General features: G+C 37.4%; 1 protein-coding gene and 1 long non-coding RNA gene across 6 annotated transcripts; one reads left to right on the top strand and one right to left on the bottom strand.

The window, feature by feature from the left end:
- The first annotated feature begins 387 nt into the window (after positions 1 to 387).
- Positions 388 to 16,658, top strand: LOC110007114 (uncharacterized). 4 transcript variants are annotated; one of them, XR_016053077.1, is made up of 4 exons: positions 388 to 2,200; positions 13,114 to 13,230; positions 13,770 to 14,008; positions 16,142 to 16,658. It is a non-coding gene; the product is annotated as an uncharacterized LOC110007114 (long non-coding RNA). The 4 variants fall into 4 exon arrangements; XR_002280653.2 differs by lacking the exon at positions 16,142 to 16,658 and having other exon boundaries at positions 13,770 to 14,443; XR_002280652.2 differs by lacking the exon at positions 16,142 to 16,658 and having other exon boundaries at positions 13,110 to 13,230; positions 13,770 to 14,443.
- On the bottom strand, positions 2,193 to 8,768 carry LOC18432571 (beta-glucuronosyltransferase GlcAT14A). Of its 2 annotated transcripts, XM_011624489.3 has the most exons (4): positions 8,067 to 8,768; positions 7,849 to 7,924; positions 7,583 to 7,698; positions 2,193 to 3,229 (listed from the first exon to the last, which is right to left on the bottom strand). In XM_011624489.3, exons 1-4 carry the CDS (start codon positions 8,545 to 8,547, stop codon positions 2,721 to 2,723), a joined length of 1,182 nt encoding a protein of 393 aa, XP_011622791.1. In that variant the 5' UTR covers positions 8,548 to 8,768; the 3' UTR covers positions 2,193 to 2,720. The 2 variants fall into 2 exon arrangements, with proteins under 2 accessions (XP_011622791.1, XP_088719617.1); XM_088863491.1 differs by lacking the exon at positions 7,583 to 7,698 and having other exon boundaries at positions 8,067 to 8,715.
- Positions 16,659 to 17,563: the final 905 nt, after the last annotated feature.

The following is a 17,563-nucleotide window of genomic DNA, read 5'->3' as shown; positions in this document are numbered from 1 at the left end:
ATATATATATATATATATATATATATATATATATATTAACATTCCAAGTTACAAGCTGTAAAATTTAGTTTTTCAAAAACCGAAAAAAAGTAGTTTCGTCTTTTTTTAAAAAAAAGTGTTATGAAGTTGAAAAAACGGATTTCAGAGTGATAACTTAAAATTTCAAGTATTTTCATAATAACAAGAAATATAACAGATTTTTACGTAATTTCCACCTTTTTTTTTTTGACAAAATGTTTCATGCTTGACTGGACCACATTTCTACATATGCAGTGGTCAAGAAAGTGTAAAGGTGGATGCAAGTAGGTGTTCCATCTAAAAACAACGGAAACTAACGGTCTAAGTATTTTCTTACTAGAATTATTATTTATAGTTTTTAAAATTTATTTATTTTTTCATAGTCATGATCTCCGTGTTAGATATTACATGTCTTTAAAAATAAGTCTTAAGATCCATCTCAAAAATAGATTTATTAAGAGGCTCACATTTCTATATATGCAAGCTTGGTCGCATAGAAACTGGGTCCTTTTTTTTGCCCTTTTTTATATGGAGTATTTTTTTAAAGAAAAAGATTATATAAAGGTTACAACCTTAAAATGTAGCATTATAGATATACCTAAAAATCCATTGGAGAATGTTGTTTTGTTGAAAAATCCTTTAGTACATCATCTTGACATCGAGATGTATGAATATGAAAAAAAAAAAATTATAAGTCTTAAAAATAGTGCATCTTGCAACACATTGTCTAGACCGTCCATTTTCAAGATTTCTATATGTTTATAGATCTACTTGATTTTAACCATTTTTGGAGTTTAAAATTTTATTATTAAATAAGAAAATAGATTTTTAGATAATCCTAAGAATTTTTTACATCAAAATTACATGTTAAATTTTGGAGGTGCGCCTTAATTGGATTGTAAGGTTCCAACTTGCAACCTTATAGAAACCACACTTTTTTTTTAATGTAATAAATATTTTTTGATATTGATTATTCTTATTTCGTAATTATTTTTAGATATTTTTTGATATTGATTATTGTTATTAAATTTTTCGTAATTAATGTATTAAATATTTTTAGATATTGATTACTCTTTTGTATAAAATTTGATAAGTGTAGTTCAGGAGTAGTAAAATCATGCCCTTGAATTCAAAATTATTATTCTTCTTTTCAAATTTGGAAAAGGTTTTAAAATATAGAATCAAAGATGCACCTCTAAATCTATTGGAAAAGGTTGTTTTAATGTTGAAAAACCATCTAATTGATCATCTCGACGTCAAGATGTAATATGAAAAAAAACAGAGATTCAGAATCATAAAAAGTGCATCTTGCAACACATAATCTAGACTGTTTGTTTTCAAGATTTTCATATGTTTATAGATCTAGCTGGTTTTAACCATTTTTGGAGTTTAAATTTTTATAGTTAGATATAAAAATAGATTTTGAAATAATCCTAATAATTTTTTTACACCAAAATTAGATAAAATTTGGAGGTGCGTCTTGGATTGTTTAAGGTTGCGACCTTATAGAAACCACACCCTTCAAATTTTCATATGGAGATGATTAGACATATTTTGAAATTTGAAGCTAAAGAGTTCCCCTTGGGGCTCTGATATAACACTATTTTTTCATGCTTAGAATGGATGTCCTGTATGTTATGGATTTTCTTGTTTAAATTGTACTTTTTGCCTTCTAAAAAAGTAATTTTAAGGGCTTTTTTTCATAAATTTTCACAATATCCTTTGCTAGGACCAAGAGAGATGAGTGTACCAAGTTTAGGTCGATATAAATGCCCCTAATGCCTCTAGAATAGTGGATGGACAAATGTTTTCCATATAAAAGTAGAAACAAAAATCCAAAAAGCTAAGGTGGAGAGAAGAAAAATCAATTAGAATAGACCATTGTATCATGGACCATTTTGAATTCTCTGCAAAGAGCATGCAGGCCACTCAATTTGGTGTGGATGATATTCAAGATTAGATAAAAGAGCTTCTTGAGGCTGATATCTTTGCTTTGTATGTGTTTTGATCCCATTGAGGGGTATTCCTGTGCTTCCTCTCTGCAAGTGCTTTTCCAATTTTCTCATTTTCATTAATTATGAGATCAAGGACCGGTTGAGATCTAAGGAGGTGCAGCACTTACTAAGAATACAGCACAGAAGCAGATAAGCTGGTGAAAGGAGAGGCTGGAACAATTTTGCAGGTTAATAGAGTCTAACCTCTCACCTATTTCCTTTTTTTCTTTTGTTATACTGTATAAATGATGCAAATGTTACATACAATACAATTAATGAATTAATCAAGTTAAGATCTAAAAAAAAAAAAGAAAAGGAAAAAAAAAAGAAAAGAACATTATCATGAAGACAAGAAAAACAATAAAGCAGAGAAACCTCAAGAAGACTGTAAGCAACCAATCCAATTCTTCCTGCACATACATCAGCAAATCAAATGCAGCACCACCGCACAAGGTGCCCACCATCTTCCATTCCCATCATGCTTTCACCCAAGTCGTCTCTTCCCTCACATCCACAGTCAAGAAATCAATCAGCTGAGACCACATTCAACATGCAATAAAAATGTATGGAGAATACGTACGACCATGCCTGGCACTTATGATTACAGTATGGCCATGCATTGTAGTGGTGATGGTGATGGTGATGGTGATGGTGATGGTGACGATAATGATGATGATGCACAATCACATGTTGCATGGATGACGATCGTCATCTGCATTGGCTTGGACGAAAGTTATCCTTTGATAGTAAACCTATAATTAGGTGCTGGAACCTGAGGGCACCTGGACCAGGCCTAAGCACGGTGGGGTCACCCAAAATAGAACATCGGTTGGCTTGGCCATCCCCTATGCACCAACCCCCTGGCAAAAGGGCACCAGCAGGTCGACCTAAGAGTTCAGCATCAATCTTGTCAAGCACAGGGTCGTCCCTTTGGAACTTTCTTGCAAAGGGAGCATTGCTATCAATCATCAAGTGGGTGTGATTGACAGTGAGGTAATGTGGATGCTGTTTTGGGGGGCTGTCCCAAGAGATGTAGTGCAGGTCGTGGTTGACAGTAGTGTTTTGGAAGTTGTGTGCATTGCAAATGACAGTATGGAAGTAAAACTCCGGTGTAGATATGAAGTTGGCATAGTACATAAGGACTGTTCTCGGGAGGTTGTCCCAGCCCCATACACAGTACTCGATGAAGGAACGTGAAAGTGCCATCCAAGCAGAGCCTGTGAATGAAAAAGAATTATAGTTACATTAATTAAGCAAGCATGGCAAGAGAGAACAAATGCCAAACCATGGGAACACAAGCCAGAAAACGTTTGGGATAACTGTAATTTCTCTAAAAACTACCAAGATCTGAACAAATACAGACCTCAAATGAAGATAATCAGATGCTATATTTAATTCAGGATTCTTTGTTCCCTATAATAGCATGTATGTGAAGTTTTTGAACACCTAATTTTCCATCTAGTTCTCTCTACCCATGTGCTTATAACTTCCACGTCTTTTTATTTCTACGTTGAATATATTAATCACAAATATAATATCTGAATGGACATATATCTGGGTCTAAAACATCACGTATAGAGGAATATCATTCCAAACTAGAACCAAGGTTGGATGTCAAAACAATGCTAATGGTCATGAAACCAAAGAAAATACAACCTACCGGATCCCAAATTGAAAATAGAGAAGCCAAGCCAATCACCACACCAAAACCACAAATTTGAAACAAAGTTTTGCCTTTACATATTGGGAGAACAGCTATGATTTGCATGATCATCTACGGCAATGTTGCCCTTTGTAAAAGGTTCTTTGCCCTCTCTAAAAGGTATAGAACCAAGAAATTTCTTCTAGTGTGTTTTAAGAGAAAAAACCATTCTAACGTTCTCCGTCCAAGATATTTCACATTATTCAATCCTTCCACTGACAATCCCCAATCACATCCCTTCACCAGCCCATGAACCCAGTTCTAATTGAGCCCTGGCTTCTGTCACCACAAACAAGTACCATATAAGTTCCTATTTAGCATAAAACTGCAAACTGATTCCCACGCAGTCTCTAATGATCCCACCAACCCCAGCCAAGCATGGACTTTCATTGGGAAGCTCCATTCCCTCCAATTTGGAAAGTACAAACAATTGAATCAAGGGGAACTTATCAACAAGTACCCAAGTGATAAAGTACTTAATATTATACTCCAAACTCCTCTCTCTCTCTCCCCGTGATCAGGAGAATGGCTCTGTCTGATGGAGTGTCTCTCTCTCTCTCTCTCTCTCTGTGTTCAGGAGAATGGCTCTGTCTGATGGAGCGTTCCAGCATCCTCCCCCTCTCCACCACTACCAACTCTTCCCAGCTTCCCCTCCTTCTCATCCTTCCTCTGGCTCTCAACCACCATTGCCCACCAACTGTTCCATTACATGCACGTCTTTTATCCTTCGAAAGCCTCCCACGTAGCCCTCCCAGCTAGCACCCCAAAACATGTTTCCCATTTTTAAGCCCAGCCTCCCTCGCTCTCTCCTCCCCATCCCTCTGTCCCTTTCTTTATCCAAGTGGGGCAGCCACACCACCTTCATCGAGAAAGCTCTGCAGCTATCACTAGTGGGTTGCTTCCATCCAAAACGTAATGATGTCAAAAAGGCATCCAGTGGTGGGCATCGGAATCTTGGGATGTTTCTGAATTATCTTGCCAGAACCTTTCCACGGGCAACATCCTCTTCTCCTTCCCCTCTGAAGCATCCCTTCTTAAAGCGCCAGGAGATCAAAACTGTCGCTTCAAGGGTGCTTCTCTCACCCTTTGTAGGTGGAACACGGAAATATGGGTGTCGTTAAACCCCAGAAGATTTGACTCAACGTGTCCCACATTCCACTCCAAGCCTGGAATGTAGACACTTTCAAGAGGATTGGTGAGGCCCGTGGAGCCTTCATTTCTGTCCACTGGAGGTCCGCAAGCCTTCTTCCCCAAGGAACTATCCAGCTTTTCGTCGAAACCCCTTGCCTCTCTCACATTTCCCCTATCCTTTGGTTGGAGGCCGATGGTCTATTCTTTTGCAAGGCCGTTTCTTAGTCTCTGGCTTCCCCACCTTGCTCCCGCCATACTCTGGACCACGGTCCATCGGTTCCTAGACTACAAACTTTGGAGCACAATATCCGAGCTTCTATGCTCCACTTTGGTTGGACCACGGAGCACAGACGACAGTAACTAGCAAGCGCCTGCTTAGGAACAATCAGCGCTTAGGCCCTCCAACGGTCAGATCTCACAACTGGGATCTGATGGCCGGCTTGTGCTCCCTTCGGATGCATGCATCAACATCAGGGCACATCCTTAGAAGGCATGCACCGATCCCCCAGATGGCTCCTCGGGCATGCATCTCTCTCTACTGCTTAGCGATCATGTGTCACTGTCTTATGCAGCCCACACAAGGTCGACACGTCGCCCTCTCGAACCAGCAGATTGGCTTGTCCAGCAAGCTACCGGCCTTGCCCTCCAGCCTGTGCCATTGACATGTGGCGTGGCTCTGGGACGTCACGTGAGCCCCCCCATTCATCCAATCAGCTGGCTGATCGTGGCAAGCTAGTACAACCAGCTTGGACAAATGGCCCCTTCCTGAACCCGCCGAATTCCCTCTCACATATCCTGAGGCTGGTTGTCCCAGTGAATGACAGGTGGCATCCACAGAGCAATCGAGTGATCAGTGCTTTCCTACATATGTCTTCTGCGAGGACTCTCTCTCTTTTGCTCCTCCTTCCGCACCCTTGGCTTGATTGGCCCTCCCGTCCAACCCCTCGACCAATGTCGCAGCAGGCTTACCAACACCCATGGCATCTCCACCCTCGCCACCCCATCCCAGCCCATCCTCATCAGTGCCTTCTTATGTTTCTGCTGAGATAAGCCTTCCTTTGTCTACCCACCTTTTCAAAACCCCCAATTTATTCTCGTAAACACCATCACCACCCTTTCTACCTTTGGCCCTTCACCAAGCACCTGTCCAACTGCCAACCCAATCTCCATTCCCCTTCCTCCTCCTTGACTTCATCTACCCCTCTTCTCGCAGCCTCACCGTGGGCCCAACTCCAACATGTTTGTTGCCTTACCCTATCTTCTCCTTTTATTCAGCCTTCCCAGCCTCTTGGCCCACGTGCCATCCAATCCTTCCTCCTTCCTGGGCTGTCCCATTCTCCCCATTTCCGACTCAATCTCTTGGATTCTTGACTTCGGCTCAGTCCTACCCCCCCCCCTCACGGCTGCAAAAGGTCCCATCATTTAGCAGGCACCACTCAGCTTCCCGATAAGAGGTTCGAGAGAGATGGTGTAAGTATCCATTTGCCTAAAATCCATCTGTAAAAGGTTTCCAGTCAGAGGACTGGCTTCATCTTGTAAGGGTTTGTATCAATTGAACTTTAAGGAAATCCAAAGGGGTATTTTGCATGAGGTGGGTGGGATTCAGAGTGATCCTCAAGGATGGTTAAAGAGTAGTATATAGGTGTTATGAAGGTTCACATTATGGAAACCATACTAGAAAGATTCATCATTATTTTAGAAGCAACTCTTTCCAAAACATCATATGCCATGATTACAGATGGTGACCCCTTAACGTCCTCGCATAGAACTGGATGAATATCTCCTCAATTTGGAGGGAAAAGACATCAAATATGGATGATTCCTTATCATTTTTGCCATGTTAATTAAAAGATGAGCAAAGCTGCTGAAGCATTAACAACCTTAGATTTCCTGTTTCTCTAAGAAGTCCTGAGCTGGCTTCTTGAGTCTCTCTGAATTCTTTAAGGTTGATTTTTGTTTATCTCTGCAGATATTGTGGGCACTTTCACATAATGTTTCTAATAAAAGCTAGAAGGCCGGACATCTTATTGTTTATAAATTGATAAGATATTTATTTATAATCATCAATCAGAGAGCTGAGAACGGGTTCTAGGCAGGTACCTCAACATGATGTTTACTGTTCCATTTTCAAACTTCGGACGTAGTACTAAAATTACCTATACTATATTCTAAAACAATGAACCCCAAGCGCAAAATATTTAACCATGGAATGGCTACTATTCACAATTTGTTCAACAAGAATCCCTCTATAAATAGTCAAGCTTACTAATATGAGATGATAGCTCCATAGCATACTTGTCTAAGAATATGTACATGTCACTCTTTAGAGGTTAGACCATAGCCACACCCATAAGGCTTGGCCATGGTAAGAAATGTAAAATCATCATTTAGCAGAATGTACAAGTCTAGCACATGCCAAAGAAACGCCATACATCTAAGGCACGCAAATAGTTAGGTACAGTTGGAGCCTCTCAACGCCTATGAAGGCAAAACAAATATATGCATATGGGGTTTTGCACATGGAGCCTAAGGTAGTAGATTAGGGACTAAGCTAGTGGGTAAGGACCAGATGCTGTTCATCAAAACTAAGCTAGTGGATAAGAACCAAATTCGGCAAAGAGCCTAACTTAATGGAGAAGGACCAGATTGGAATGAAGAATTTTGAATTATAATTAGCCATAAGCAGAACAAAAAAGATTTTGGGTATGAAGGTCAAATGTAATAAAATGCAATGCACCTGTAAAAAGTTTGAATGCTGTGGGGACACTTCTCCTCAGAGGAAGCCTCAAAAGATCTGATTTATTCAACATGTAAAGTGCTGGATCTACAATAACAGGTCTTGCTCTCATAGACCTATACAATGACAACCAAGCAAGTAAAAATTCAGGAAATCCTGATGAGAGAGAGCCAGGATTCCAACTTACCCAAGAAAGAACAAAAATTACAGATATTTACAACTGAAAATTAAAAGAGGAACTAAAACTTAAAAGAGGTGTTTCATACTCTTTCCATCCCATGTCGCTCGTATGCTCTATAAAATTCAGGTCCCTTGGCAAGTAGGCAAAAGTGTGCAGCAAATCTAAATCAAAATTGAAAAAGGAAAGGCAAAAGTATTAAAAGGAAATCCCAGCGAAAAAGAAGCATGGGCACATGATAAAAAGAAGAAAAAGAAAACAATAGGGCATCACAGAAGAAAAAGAAGAAGGGAGATTGGGGTTTACCATCTTGAGTGACAAGGGGATAATCAGAGGCGCTGAGGTTGATGAACCAGTCCCAATGGGGGCTCTTACGCAGCAGAATGGCTGCGGCCTGAAGCGTGTTGGTCACCATCGTGGGGCCTCGATAGGTAACCAGGTTGGCCTTAGTCATCACCTCCACATTACCCACCATTGAAAACACAGGCTCTTCTCTCACATACTCAGCAAGCTCCATTCTCTCTCTAAGGGGGGACTCAAGGTCCAGGTGAACTGCATAGAAGTTGAGAGGGTGGTAAAGGGCTTGAAGTGCTCTCTTCAATCTCTCTCCATCATCGACAGAGCCTGAGATAAAATAGGCCAGTCGAGGAGGCGGGCGCAACTCAGAAGAAGAAGAATCGTTGGTCGCGAAGAGGGAGAAAGGGAAGGCATCATTCGTGAGGAAGATGGTGATGACAAAGAGAATTGTGAGAGAAGCAATTAGAATCCATCTCCTGCTAGCCTCCATGCCTACTCTTCACACCAACTTCTTCCACACCGTTGGCGCTTCTTCTCTCTTGTTCAGCACTTGAGTTGTAGAGACGTCAGCTCCATGATCAGCGACACAGTTCAGAAGTCAGCGTCTGTGAGCTCATTTCGCATTCACCCCGTTCGTTTTGGAGCGCATTTGTAATTCAATTCTAGGGGTGGCAACGGGTAGGTGCGTTATGGAAATCCCAATCCGGATCCAAATGACAGAGACCTCCACCGTCTATAAATTAAAAAAAACATTATTATAACATAAATTTAAGGGAAAAAGTTTATAGAGAGCTGAGGTTCTAAACAATCAAATTGGAACCTACCACAACAAATTCAGGTTGTTTTGATACCTAAATATCCTCAAATTGATCTTCTCGACATCATGATATATGGATATGAGAAAAAATGAATTTCAAAATTTGAAAATAGCTTATTTTGTAACGTATTTTTTTCACTATCAATTTTCAATATTTTCCAGTTTTCATAGATCTTTTAAGATTTTCAAGTTTTCATAGATTTATGACCTACACTATTTATAAAACTTTAAACTTTATAAATACGGGAAAAGTTTATATAGAGCCTAGGTTCTGAACAATCAAATTAGAGCCTACCTCAAAAATTTCACTAGCTGAGGTTGTTTTGATACCCAAATAACATCAAATTGATTATCTCGACATCAAGATGCATGGACATGAGAAAAAAAAGAGATGTCAAGTTTTGGAAATAGTGCATCTTGTATTGCATTTTTTGACAGTCAATTTTCAAGATTTTCAACTTTTCACATATCTACTCAATCTACACTATTTTTGAAGTTTTAAATTTTATGATTAAAGATGAAAATATATTTTAATGTTATTACAAAAAAAATTTATATTAAAACCATATTTCTTGATACTATTTGAAGGTGGGCTCAAATTTGAATGTTTAGAGTCTTAGCTCTATACAAACCGCATCCTATAAATAAAGATGAAAATATATCATCAGGCGACAAACATTTCCAGAAACTACATTTTTCCACACTATTTATTTCTCCACACAATTTGAAAGTAGGTTCTAATTTGATTGTTTAGAGCATAGGCTCTATGCATGCCGCACCCCTATTGAGTAATAATACAATAGGACCAACCCACATGCCGACCACATGGGACCCCAGATCTCAATGGTTGATCAACTTAGTAATTCCTTGGTGAACTAGTCAACCGGTAAGGCACAAAGCTTCAAAATAAAAGGATCCGGTTTCTATGCCTCCGAGCCCGCACGAAACCGAATGCGGGCTGAGAAATCCACAGCATCCATTAAAACAGATTGTGAAGATTGCACCAATAAGTTTTGGTAGGGCAACAGGCGCACAACCCCCATTTCTCTCTCAACTCTTCCCTTCCATACTAACTTTTTTCTTTGCAAATCATGCTCGCCCAACTTTCCCCATCTTTAAAATGGTAGAGTTTTTTTTGCACAACATATGGACTTCTTTTGGCAGGGGCCCATTAGGTTTTTTTTTAGGGTTTCTTTTCAGCTTTTGTTGGGTGAAAGCCCGATTTGACCTCCCAATAAACTACTCGATACTCCTTATCTATGTTATTGAAATCTAAATAAGAACTTCTCCCTCCTCACAGAAAATCAATCTCATTGAAACATCTTGAAATCAAATCAGTTCCAGTTCTTACTCCTCTGAAATCATCAAGGAAAATTAGGTAACTCAGCAATGGAAATTCATGGATTTTGAAAACTCATCTCAGAGTTTTCCTGTTACTACATTGATGTCTAAGAGCTTGAGAGAGGCTAAATTTTCAAGGACCTTCTAGATAATAATTAGGACGATCTAAATGGGGTCCGACCATAGTGCCAAATTCAAAAGCAATTCCACCTTGAATTATTGTAATAACCTATATAAAATTATTTCATATACCCATATGAATCTCTTGGATCATTCCCTGCAACACAATATTTTACCATTTGGACCTCTCTTTCTCTACATTTACGTCAATTTCTATCATCGATAAGAGCTCCATTGAAGTTGCAGTAAAAATGCTGGTTAGAGTTGAACAATCATGGCCTTATACTGCTTCCTATAGCATCATTCTCCATATTCTTTTTTCTTCGAGGAGAGAGAAAGTGAGAATAGGTGGATCAGAGAGAGAGAAAGCCTGGAGTCGGTGAGTTTTATGGCGGGTGGAAAAGTAGATAGAAAATGGGGGAGCCAGCTTTTAAACGGGAGAGGGGAAACTTGACTACTGGTTACGGTTCCTCATTCTCCATATATGTGTGCGATCCGCGATGGACTAGATTTTTGTGGCCGCATAGTAACAGGCGCGGGCTTAGATGCACTATTCAATTCTTGTTCATTCTGCTTTGGAGTTTTAGGGAAAACTTTTTACATTTACCTTATAATATAGAAGTTAGAGTTATGTACGTACGGATCTTAACTAAGTTAGGAAAGTACGAATTGTTCTTTTTATATCCGAAAATTATAATCAACATCGACCAACGTGATTTTTTTTTTTGACAAAATTACATCTTGATATGAGAATATTATCCTCGGACCGCTTCTTTTAAAAAAAAACTTTAAGTTGCGGTTGAAGATGGCATTTTCAAACTGTTTTTTTTTTCTAAAATTAAGTTTCGGTATGAGGATGCCATTCCTGGACCCTTTTTTTTTTTTTTTCAAAAATTAAGTTGTAGTCCGAAGATGGCATTCATGGTCCGCTTTTTTTTTTTTTTCCTAATTTGAAGTGAATTTGTTTGAAGTTTTATTTCCTAATTTTCTCTGTAGTGGTTTGTACTCTAGTTTTTTTTTGTCTTTTTCTTTTTTAACTCATTCTGCTTAGTTTTCATAGTTTAATCATATTAAGGGGGATTTGTTTAAGGAAAATTGTTTCATGCGGCCTGGACCACATTTCTACAATATGAGGTCAAGAGGTACAAGCATCAGATGGATGCAAATAAGTGGTCCATCTAAAAACAATTGTAACTAACTGTCCAAATGTTTTCTTAATATAATTATTATTTTTAATTTTAAAAAATTATTTATTTATTTCATATTCATGGTTTTCATGTTAAAGATTTTATATTCTCAAAAATTTTAGGATCAAATTATGTTTAAAAAATATATTTATTACCAAGCTAGCATTTCTACATGCGAAGGCTTGGTCGCATGCTAACTGCCTCATTTGCTTAATGGACAACCATCCATGATGGGCTTGTGTACTTTTTGGGTAATTTATGCATGGAGTGTCTTCCTTGCTAAATTTTCCATATGCTTCGTTATTATTCCTCTTCGATTGAGCTCTCAAATGATTAATTCATTCTTTGATATGAGATAAGTTTGATGGATTCCATGATAATTTTTTTCTCAGTTGTTTTAAGGGGTCAAGTACTGTGAAATTGGGACTGGTGGTAAAATTAGGTTGAATTGAGCAGTTGGTGGAAATGGGTAGTGGGTGTTACGGCTATAACGTGTTCTTTGATACTGTATATCTGGAATTGTATTTATTGTTGATGTTTGATATATTTTAGTCAAAATCTGATATATTTTGATCTTATGCTTGTTGAAAAAGTGAGTTTTTTGAGACATTTTTGCTTCAAGGATAATATTGACTTAGGAGGCATCTTCTACAATGTTGTTCAGGTTATTTTTTTTCAGACTTTTTTTTTTCTTGGTTTTCCTCATGGTCGAATTTAATTTAGTAAGGATTTCGTTTTATTGGGGTTTCTTTCACATGAAAATTTGATTGTCTTTTCATGTCTTTTCTGATCCGTTAGAATGAGGGTTGGATGCAGTTTGAGTTTGTTTTCTTATGAAATCTGTATCATGGTTGATTCCTCCTAATGTAGCCCTCTTCTTCGTGTGTGTGTGCTTTTTTTTTTTTTTTTTTGAAATTTGCGGGATCTGATTTATATTGTATATTTTGGGTATAGGCGTTGCTTTGTAAGTCTTTGAGGTTTATTGTAATCGTTGTTGAAGCTTAACATAGTGTTTCTTTTGAGTTACATAAAAGATTTTCTGTTTTCTTTGCCTTTTTTCTAGTTTTGTTGAGTTCGGGTTTCATTGAAATGATCTATAGATTAGTTGGGATTGTCAGATGTAAAAACACTTACTGATCTCTGGAAATGGGTCTGTCTATTTGTATTGTTTGTTAAATGGTGTATTGTGTTATTTTCCCGTAGCTGCATTATTGTGAGTCCTGAAAACACATTGTTTACATGCTTTCTTGGAATTTTATTATTGTATGTGTTGATATATCTGCATAGACTGGATCTTTTGGAGTATTATCACAAGAACTAAGAACAAAAAGATTCAAGATGTCGATAGAAATTTGCTTCAATCTCCATTGCATGGGTCCAAGTTATCATGTTTATTGGATCCTTCAATCATCAATGATCTTGTGAACCCTCAGTGCAGTCTTTGCTGAATAGTTGTGAATTAATACCGACAAGGCATGAGCTTCCTTCCATGTGAAATACTTTGTTGCTTAAGGATCCTTTCATTTAAGTACCTTTCCTTGGCTTGCTTTACTGATATCAATCCTACTGATTGATCTTATTGCATAGTTAGGTTCCAGTGATAATGGTGGGACCTCTGTCAGGTGGATGCTACTCTGGAGGTCCCGAGGACTCTAGATTGCTAGCAATGCATGGGGAACATTCATCTTTTCAGATTTGGCAAGGGAAGGTATATCGCTCTGTTCATTGGTATAGTACTTTTATACATTCTTGTTGGTTTGAATTTTATTTAACGGTTGCAGTTGGCATATGGATGCATCTGTAGCTGTAGAGGTAAGGTGCACCTTCAAATTTTATCATGGTATATAATTTCGATGTAAAATGTTCTTAGGATTATCTCAAAATCTATTTTTATATATAATTATAAAATTTTAAATTTAAAAAATGATTAAAATCAAGTAGATCTATAAACATATGAAAATCTTGAAAATGGATGGTATAGATAATAAATATGTTGTAAAATGCACTATTTCTGAGACTTAAAATCTTTTTATTTTTCATGGTCATACATCTCGATGTCGAGATGATCAATCAAAAGGTTTTTCAACATAAAAACTACATTTTTCGATGGGTTTTTGAGGTGCATCCGTAGTTCTACATTATAAGGTTGTATCCTTATATAAACTTTTTCCTTATTTAAAATGCAATTGAATTTTATCTTTATGTATTATAGTTCTCACATATTGTCTTGTTGTATTTCATGGTAAGGACAAAATCAAAATTAATGGGAAGACTAAACAACTAAATGGTTGGGAACCGACAGAAGAGCAAAAGGATATAGTGGCGGTGTGATTGGGTCTTCTTTATCACATCAGGCCGGGCCCAATAGACCATCCCCTGGTTGTTGTGAATGCAAAGAGATGGCGCATTGAAACCAATTCTCTTCACTTTATTGAAGAAATTTGAGAGATGGCCCCAACATTATTTGATGTTCACCAGATCATGAGGTAATCGGTTGATGGTGAACCCGTCACATGCTAGCCAATTAGTAGTTATAATAACTACATTCTCAGCCAGTTGAATGAAGTTGCCCCTGAGCTTAATTTCATCACCATCAAGCATACATGGCTAAAAACAAATTTCAGCAAACTACCACCAAATGCTAGCTCGCAACTAGTTGGATGGCACACACATGCCTACTTGACATTTCTCATCAGTTTTATTATCTTCTCTGATTCCTGGTAAATTGTGCCAATAAAGTATTTATAGTTTAAGGATTTTGATCGAGGTGGTAGATATGCATATGGTGCTGTTGCAATCACGTATTTGTATCGTTCTCTTGACAAGTCTACCACCTTTAGCAAAAACATTTCAGTGGCTCGGCCACATTTATGTAGGTAATTTTTATTTTATTGATTATTTCAATTTTATGGTTTCTTAAAGCAGAGTATAAGGTCATTTTTTTGGTATATATTAAGAGGTCGTTTGGGCACTTGAAAATATATTATCTGGAAAATATATTACTGGCATAATACATTACTTACAAATAGATTGTTACTATTTGGGTAATATCTAGCTTCAATCTGGGAAATACATTGATATTGTTTGGCTATGTCTGAAAAAATATGAAAAATGCATTATCGACATTTTGACTAGAAAATACTGTGTTAATTTTATCTATAGTACTGTGATTTTCAATAATTTTTTTTTTCCTTTTTAATATAAAATTTTAATTAAAACTACTTTGTTTTTCTAATATGTGAAGGTAGCATCCGATTTAATTTTATCGGGCAACAATTACCCGACAAGTTTGAATTTACATAAAAAAGCATTAAAGTGGAAACCCATAATAACCCAATAAAATTCTCACCCTACTATTAGTACACTTTACTCAAAGAATCACATATTCCCATTCCCAATACTTTCACACCGCCTGCACTTCTTTTCTCTCCCCCTCCACTTCCAATATTTCCACCGCCAATGCCTATTCTCACTCCTCCGTCACGGCCTAACCTACCACACCCCCAGTGCATGTTCTCTCTCCTTCCCCAGTTTCAATGTTCCACCACCTGTGCCTCTTCTCTCTCCTCCAGCGTTACCTCATCAATGACTGTAATACCACCTCCACCAACGGTGTTGATCCGTTAGCCCCCACAAATTTCATATTTTTCCTCAAAAAAATGTATGATTTTAAGCGTGCTTTCCTTGCTTTATTTATTTTCCCCCTAAAAACAAGGGATGATATCAATAAAGGTTGTAAATTTTGAGCAATTACGATTAGAAAGGCGGATGCATCAACATAACCAGTCTCCAAGCTAGAGAGAGAGAGCGACAGACCTGCAGTTTTAGAGAGACAAAGAAATGGAGAGTGAGACCGTGAATGGCTAACGCTTGAAAAGAGGATCTACTTTGAAGATGTGGCTTCTGGAAATCCGGCTAAAAAACCATTAAGGAAAATACAAATCCGACTAGTTCAAATTGAAAAACTGGGGTTTCAAGCCAAAATGGGTAACCACCAAGATGCCAAGTCGAGGGATGTTGTGCGAAGCCATATTATTGCAAGCACAACGAGCAGAGTTTTTCAGCGAGAGAGAGAAGTGGAAAATGGCACGATGCGGACCTCAAATTTATGAAGTGTACTTAATATTTTCTAGCGTTCGTTGGCGGTTTGATATTACCCATCTTTTTTCGTAATACATTTTTTTGGTTATTGGGGTGGGTAATCGATTTCATGATTTTGGATTAAATGTTAGATAATGTGTTTCATTTTTTGCCCATTACTTAAGGTACCCAAACAATGAAAATAGCATATTTCTTTGTAATCTATTCCATGTAATAGAAATACAGGTATTCAAACGGCCCCTAAATGTATTATATTTGCGGTGTTGGTCTTATGAGCACATTTTGCACTCATGACCATTCCTCATACTATCGAACCACATGAGCCGAGAGCACTTAGATAAGTGCCTCCTAGGAAGTATAAGGGCAACCCTCATAATTCATTGCTACTGATGCGGCAGGAGTTCGATAAACTCAAACCTAATGGGATTGGTTCAAATGTCCAATGGCACCTTTCTTGTTAATATATATGTGTCATCTCTCCATTACTTATATGAGTTGATTAAAATGTTATCTGATAGGTTATCTGCAATCCTTATTTCAAGCCTGAAGATATCATATTGATAAAGACAAGTATCGTGCATTCAATATGGCGTTGTGTTTTACAACTCTTATATTTGAGGACATTGTGGAGCCTTGTATGACGGATTGTGTGTGCCGGCAGTTCGGATTTTTTTAGGGCATAACATGCATTCCTAGCAGACTCGCAAGGAGGAATGGAAGACATAGGAATCGACAAGACTAGAGGATTACGAATGATAATAAGATTGAGGAATGGGTAAATCGGCATAATCCCATGATAGAGGGCCTGGTTGCTTACTCGAACAATGGGCTCCCGTCGGAAGGGGATAAGGATTGGTATGGGCGAGTGACTCATCTAAAGATGCATAACCCCAACAGGGGAGGATATGGACATCGCCATGAACCTCATCATGTATTGGGATCTAGAGGCTACAATAACCATGAAGGCATGGTAAGCTAGCAATAAATACATGTTACCAATTTTATTGAATTATAATATATGTTATGAATTTTTTGTTTGGGTGTGTGTTTGTTTGTATATGTATACATTTTTTAAATTTTTTGATACATATAATAGTTGTTAATATATTGCTTATTATGCTATTATAGACTAGGAAGATACTAGTAAATGCCTATAGGCGATAATGAACAGTGATTTCGCCTACCCTCATCACCGTCCAGAGTTCATCGCATAATCATAATTGTTTGGTGGTGTTTTATTTTTTATTTGTTTTCTACAAATTGGAATGATTTGAAATTTGGAATGTATGTTCATAAAAAATAGATGAATCTATGAAAAATATCAAAAAAAATATTTTACATGAAATAAATTGATCAAAATACCCCCAAAATGTTTTATAGGTATTTTGGTCAATTTTGATCTTACAAATTTTTTTTTTATATTTTTATTAGGTACACCTCACTAAGATGTACACACACTCCAAATTTCATATCATTTCTATTTGTAAAACAAAAATGAAAAATAAAACATTACTGGACATTCGTGACCGTGCGATGAACTTTGGACGGTGATGAGGGTAGGCAAAATCATTGTTCATTTTCGCCTATGGGCGTTGGTAAGACTTTTCCTATAGACTAATATAAGCATTGAATGAAGACTAATATATTTTATTTATTTCATTGTGATGGTCATACCAAATAAAATCCAACTGTGAAACCTCAAGACAAACCGCTTACAAAGAAAACAGTCTAAATACAAGTGAAGACTTAATGCAGTCATCTGAATACAGGGAAAAATCTTATCCTCTCGAATTTAAGTCTCAAATATTCTATGAAACGATCCTTAAAGAAACAGGATCGATAGAAGTCTTCCGAAAATATAGAGGGCATGACATTGTGGCTTATTCAAAAATCCGAATAAAGAGAATATTGGCCTATAAAGATTGGGGATTTGATCCTCT

Source organism: Amborella trichopoda, chromosome 3 (assembly GCF_054954075.1).
Source record: "Amborella trichopoda isolate Santa Cruz 75 chromosome 3, AtrichopodaSantaCruz75HAP2 v2.0, whole genome shotgun sequence".
Classification (NCBI taxonomy): Eukaryota; Viridiplantae; Streptophyta; class Magnoliopsida; order Amborellales; family Amborellaceae; genus Amborella; species Amborella trichopoda.
The sequence above is the reverse complement of the archived record's forward strand: the minus strand, read 5'-3'. Positions and strand labels throughout refer to the sequence as shown.

Excerpts from the sequence above, each read along its gene's own strand:
- LOC18432571 (XM_011624489.3), bottom strand. The coding sequence starts at position 8,547 with ATGGAGGCTAGCAGGAGATGGATTCTAATTGCTTCTCTCACAATTCTC. Across the intron at positions 7,699-7,848 it reads AGCGACATGGGATGGAAAGA|GTCTATGAGAGCAAGACCTG; the intron begins GTATGAAACACC and ends GTCATTGTATAG. Across the intron at positions 3,230-7,582 it reads AGCATTCAAACTTTTTACAG|GCTCTGCTTGGATGGCACTT; the intron begins GTGCATTGCATT and ends TTTCATTCACAG.